This window comes from Condylura cristata, unplaced genomic scaffold (genome assembly GCF_000260355.1).
Source record: "Condylura cristata isolate star-nosed mole 26May11 unplaced genomic scaffold, ConCri1.0 scaffold00011, whole genome shotgun sequence".
Lineage (NCBI taxonomy): Eukaryota > Metazoa > Chordata > Mammalia > Eulipotyphla > Talpidae > Condylura > Condylura cristata.
In genome coordinates this window covers 22439593-22445920 of record NW_004567112.1, presented here as the reverse complement: position 1 = coordinate 22445920, position 6328 = coordinate 22439593, and the positions used below count along the sequence as shown (strand labels likewise).

Here is a 6328-nt window from a genome sequence, read left to right as displayed (position 1 = left end):
CTCATGCTGAAGTGGCTTTAGCTTCTCAGTGCTGTGCTTTAAACCGCTGCGCCACCAGGGAGGGCCCGATTCTCTCATTTTTAATCTCACTTGATTCTGGCAAAGATTCCTTGTATGGAAGGCAGGGACCTTATTTTTATTTCCATCCTGTACATATAAGAATCTTCTCAGGTCAATTAACTAGCATATGGTGGGTCTAGGACCACTTCCCAAGTCTTCTGGGGCCTTTTTACTATGCCTCTGACCACAAACAGCTTTTCTGGCTGGTGGCAGAGCATGCAGGTAAGGGGAGGGTTTCTCACACCTATTCAAATGGGCAGAACCAAAGGCTCACTATTTGGGGGCGCATGAAGGTGGTAACAGGGAAGCCACCTGGGCACATGCAGGAGGCCTTGCCCACTCACATGCCCCAAGGTCTTCCTAGCTCCTCAAGAAAGACTCTACGCCCAAAAGGTAGCAGAGGGGAAGACTAGCCCCTGTGTGGGGGAGGGAGAGCAAGGGCTGCCCATTGCCAGGTAAGGAGACAAAGGCCAGAGAGACAGGAGGTGTCAGGGACAACCAGGAAGTCCACAGTTACTTGGCTGCAGGAAAATCACCTTGACATGCATTGTAAGACGGACCTAGGCACAGATGTAGGTGTGAGGCAAGGTAACTGTGACGGACTGACATTCTGCACCTGAGAAATGGAGATGCCCAAATGTGCATGTATTAAATGTTCAAGAACCTCAGTTCTAGAAGGTACCTGATAAAGAACCAGAGGGCCAAGAGGGCTGAGGGGCTGGGGGCAGGCAGCCGAAACCTGGTCAGTGATTATTGCCTGTTTTTAAAGCAGGTTAAAGACAGCCAAACTTTTAATAACAGGAAACTGAGAGATATCCTTTCCAAGTTAATGATTTCTTTGTTGTGTTGGGAAAGCTGTTGACTAATTCGGTGAGTGGTTCTCCTCCTGATTGTGGGTAAACAAAAGCTCAGGAGAAGTCCTGAGTTCTCAATAATTAACAGGGTGCTCCCAGCCCCCTTCTTTCTTTCTGATTCCTGATCTCCAGGGATAACAGATTTTAGCCAGAATTGTAAAATGCTCAGTTTGAGTGAGGGAGCAGGTGGTGGTGGCTCTAAACTATGGTCTCTGGTCCCTTCTATGACTTCTTTGAAGCAGGGCTATCAGGGAGACTGTGACTCAGAGAAATAAAGGAAACTCTGCATTTACTCAAGAAAACATTATTAAGGATTATTTGAACTAGTGAAAATAAAAAAAACTAGAAGGTCTCCCCTTGCCTCCCCAGAATTTGACCAATATTTTATTCTGGTGTTTTAGTTACATAATAAGCAAGCATTACTTATAAGCTTATAAGCCACTTTATCAAGCTTGATAAATTGAACTTTAATTAATTGAGCGAATCTTAAGATTATTTCTGTCTTTAGAATCTATTATAGAATGAAATTGCATTCTATGTTAGCAGAGATGCTGTCTGACTCCATCCCAAGGAAACATTTCTGGTGTCCTGATTATTATTCTGATTAGTGTCCAAGAAGGCTGTGTAGAAAAGGGGACCACATGGCACTAGGTCAGGAGGCAAATGGAATGTAAACTGGCCTAAGCAAGCAGTGGATTAGGAAAGAAGCTAATGAAATCTGGAGACATCCTGGCTTGAGAGTGAAGGAGGTAGGGGGAGAGAGAAGCATCTTCCATCGTGTGTGTGTGTGTGTGGGTGTGTGTGAAGGGACCTATTGTAGAGCTCTCCCATGGGAAAGTACAGAGTCCTGGGGAAGACAGATTCTGCTCAGTTATTACTGTATTTATCTGTAGTGATTTTGAGGCATAACTTGGAACTAATGCTCCTAGATCAACTCTGAGCTCTGAGCTCTACTCAACCCTTCCTTGTTCCCTCATGGAAATTATGGCCTAGAAATCACACATCATTTCCTTGGACTCTTATATTTTCAGTTTTAGAAATTAAACAGAAGTCTGTGCTACCCTTAGATGCACCATCAACTGGGAAAAAACAGTAATGCGGCTTATGAGAGGAAAAGGACAGCACATTGATTTTGGCCAATGGCTCTCAGAATTAGGCTGAAAGTTCAGTTTAAAAAAAAAAAAAAAAGATTTATTTATTTATGCATACAGAACTGGGATATAGGCCAGAGGTGTAGGAGTGGTGAGAGGACTCACCAGAGACAGAGTGCAGAGCAGAACAGGCAGATCAACTGAAATACACTGCTGAGGGGAGCAGCGAATGAATGTGCCATGTGGTCACCTCCCTGGCCAGGGATCAAACTTGTGCTGTAGTGGCTACAGATAGCTTCATAGCGCTGTACTTTAACCCGTTGCGCCACCAGGGAGGGTCCTGAAAGTTCAGTTTTAATTGAAGAAGATTCAGGCTCAAAAGGGAGGCCACAAGGACCCATGGAAGGCTGTGTCTACCCCCATGAAGAGTAATTCCTCTAAATTACAGCTAGTGACACAATGGTTGTCCTCGACCATCTACTCAAGCCCTTCCATTTGTGAACTCTAGCTTTTTCCGTGGTTACCATACTGGAACCCTCTCTTGCATCTATTACATTAGGCTTCTGTTTGGGAAGACCTACCTCCTTTTCCTCAAAGAAGTAAATAAAAAATGAAAGAAAGACATTAGCTTGGAACAACATTAAAACACTGATAAATACCTGGTGGTGGTAAGGGGGTGGGCTTCTCACACATCCCAGTGGAAATAAGAACCGCAAACTTTTGTAAATGTGACTTGTGTATTAGAAAGTGCATATACATTTCGAGCCAGTGAAAGGGGTTTTTGCTTTGGGAAATCCATCACCTTAAAAACAAGCAAACCAAGGGCCCTCCCTGGTGGCGCAGCGGGCTAAAGCACAGCACTAAGAAGCTTAAGCCACTTCCACATGAGTTCGATTCCCGCCTGCCCTGGAGGAGATCCACATGGCGAGGCAGACCTCTCCTGACCCGCCCGCTGCTCCCCTCAGCAGTGTACTTCATTAATCTGCCTGTTCTGCTCCCCACTCTGTCTCTGGTGAATCCTCTCACCCTCCACATCTCTGGCCTGTACCCCAGTTCTGTATGAATAAATAAATAAATCTTTAAAAAACAATAACAACAACAACAACAAAAAAGCAAACCAAGAATGAGTCAGGGCAGCATTGTTGGCAGTGGGGATACTATAAACAGGTCAACAAGCAGGCAATCAGGTAGAGGATCATTGAGGGGATCATTGAGCAAGTGCAAAAGAATCTAGAAGGTAAACACACCTATATATATGGGTCTGGAGTTCATAAGATACAGTTAAGTGATAAAGTACTATAGACATTAGAAAGAAAAATGGAAAAAGTAGAAAAGTGAAAGCTGCTGATTTTTTTCAAGTAGGCAAGCTTTGAAAATGTTTCATGATTATTAGCTCTTTATATTAGGATATACTGGTTCTTTGGCTTCAAGTGCACTTTTGTGTCAATAAAAGTAAGAACTCTTTGAAATATAGCAGTGACAAAGCTGTGCTCTCCTCCCAGGCACACACCATGTCCATCATAATGTCCATCACGTCCATAATGTCCCTTCTTCTGAACACCTCCTTTCTCCTCGCCTGTGCCACCACCTCTTTCTCCTGGCCCAACCTCAGCCGACCCTAGATAGACCACAGTTCAGCTGGGAAATCCTCATTCTGAAATAGGCATTTTCATCCCTTGGGAGCACAGCATGTGGATGGGGAGGCTAGTTGCTGGGGCCCGCTGTGTTAGGGCCCTGGATGCCCATCAGTAAGATGTGGACTAGAGAGGATGATCAGCCGTTCCTACATCTACCACCCTGTGCTTCTGTACTGACTTGACGAATGTGTGGCTATCTCTTTCAGAATAGCCACTTTTCTGACTTCATGGACAAGCAAACAGGGTATGTCACAAGGAACCTGCTGGCAACCCCAATTGTGATGGGCAAGGAGGTCCTTGCTGTGGTTATGGCCCTTAACAAAACAAATGCACCTGCATTTTCCAAACAGGATGAAGAGGTAACACTAGCTCTGGGTATCCAGTTGAAGGCTTGGGGAATTTATCCAGGTATAGCCCAAAGAAAAATATCATAACTAATTTGTTTCACTCTATCTTCTATAGGTCTTTTCCAAATACCTCAACTTTGTTTCTATCATCCTAAAGTTTCATCACACCAATTACCTTTACAGTATTGAAACCCGAAGAAGCCAGGTAAGGGGAGGTGGCATGGATACTCCATGGTGACCTGTTTGAACAAAGGGACCCAGAAGGAACAAGCGCAGACTCCTGTTCTCCTGTGTGTATATGTAAGGGGGAGTGGGGGAGTCAGCCATATGGAGTAGAACCCCCAAGTTCAATCCATAGAGGTCAGGGTGTCCTTCTGCAGCTCAGCTCCCTGACCCTTGCTTGCATGTACAACTGGCTTGAATTCTCTCTGTGCCCTGAGCAGCCTTAGTTTTTTCATAGATGAGTGAGTGACGATATTTATCATACCTGCCCCACATAGTTGTTACTATTAAGTGACCACTGGATGAATTAAATCAAATAAAGCTCTTAGAAGTTCCTGGTACATAGTAAAGCTATTAATTTGAGGGACAAAGCACTCCTCTGAGGTTTGGGATCACCTGCTTGAGCCAGAGGGATAAAGAACATTGTTGGGAGCCAGGGTTCCTGAGTCTGGCCCACTATCTGGATCTCAGTTTCCCCATAACGGCAATGATAAGAAGGTCCTCAGGATGGAGGGCTTTCAAGGCCGATCCTATCATAACTGTCCAGGTGAGATCACCTCTAAAGCTCAGGATGCACAGAAGGAAGCTTGTGGCTTTCTCCCCATGAAGGCTAGAAGGAATCTGGCAAGGGTCAATGATACTGGACACTCTGCCCAAAGATTTCAGGTCCCTTGAAGCTTGAAGTCAAAATATTTGGTCATGAATCACAGCTTATCCCCCTTGATAAACCAACATCCTTACAAAACTCTACTCATCATCACACCCAAAGAATTTGAGAAGTTTGTTGACATGGATATGTGCAAAATGGAATTGCATGTTTGTACCCATTTTATTGGATGTACCCCCTTCTTTTCTTGAACTAATGCTCTTTTCATGGTCTATTTTGTTCTAACTGCTTTTATTTTTAATGCCCATTTTCAGATCCTGATGTGGTCAGCCAATAAAATATTTGAAGAGCTTACAGATGTCGAACGACAGTTTCACAAAGCACTATACACAGTTAGAACCTACCTGAACTGTGAACGATACTCCATTGGACTGCTGGACATGACCAAGGCAAAGGTCCTCATTATTCTATGTGTCTGATCTTGCCTAAAATCACCTATAAAATACATATCATATGAAAGATGCTCCATTAACAAAATGGATACATTCTATAAATAATCAGCCACGATATATATAAAACTCAGTGCCAAAAAGTATGACAGAAGAGGGAAAGTGTGCATTTTAGAGTAAAAAACAAACAAAAACAGCTTAAATCTTTCTAGCTGTGTGCATGTCTTCTGCAAGCCTTTTTACTTAAAATACTAATTAATAGCCTTTTTGGAGCAATTTTACATTTACAAAAAAAATGAGCAGAAAGTTCAACAAATTCCATAAATATTCTCTTCATTTTGGATCCCTCTCCTCCTCTCATACCATAATAATAACATCTTTCATTATTGTGATACATCTATTTCACTTGATGAATCAATAATGATACATTATTATTAAAGTCCACAGTTTAGAGTTTTGCCTTTAAAATGTTATATAGTTTGGATCATACAATATGTAGCTTTTTCAGATTGGACTCTTTCCCTTAGATTATGGACTTAGTTTCTTCCATGTCTTATCATGGCCTTGATAGTTCACTTCTTTTTATTGTTGATTAGCATTCCATAATCTGAGTATACCACAGTTTGTTTATCCACTCATCTGCTGAAGGACATCTTGATTGCTTTCAGTTTTTGGCAATTATGAACAAAGCTGCTATGTAAACATTGTCTGCACATTTAGAGTGGATATAAGTTTTTAATGCATTTGGGTAATTACCACAGAGAGCTATTGCTAGGTCATAATGTAAGGCTTTGTTTACATTTGCATGAAACTGCCAGAATCTCTTTGGAAATGGTTGTATCATTTTGCATTTCTATCAGCAATGAAAGAGTTCCTGTTGCTTCACATTTGCCAGCAGTCGGTGATGTCAGTATTTTGGATTTTAGCTATTCTATTAGGTGTGCTGTTTTAATTTGCATTTCCCCGATGACACATGACATTTCTTTTCATATGCTTCTCTACCATCTTATATTTTCATTAGTAAGGCATCTGCTCAGATCACTACACTTTTTTTTTTTTTT

The 6328-nt window shown here is 42.3% G+C and overlaps 1 protein-coding gene across 2 annotated transcripts in view; it reads left to right on the top strand.

Annotated features, from left to right (window-relative positions):
* Nucleotides 1–6328, top strand: part of PDE6C (phosphodiesterase 6C, cGMP-specific, cone, alpha prime) — a 31207-nt gene that overhangs the window by 3462 nt on the left and 21417 nt on the right. Inside the window, exons 2-4 of one of the 2 annotated variants that reach the window (XM_004680616.2) lie at nucleotides 3849–4001; nucleotides 4105–4194; nucleotides 5133–5273. In XM_004680616.2, coding sequence (XP_004680673.1) covers nucleotides 3849–4001; nucleotides 4105–4194; nucleotides 5133–5273 — 384 coding nt within the window. The remainder of the gene's footprint in view (nucleotides 1–3848; nucleotides 4002–4104; nucleotides 4195–5132; nucleotides 5274–6328) is intronic. The other variant, XM_012723400.1, reaches the window with a different exon arrangement.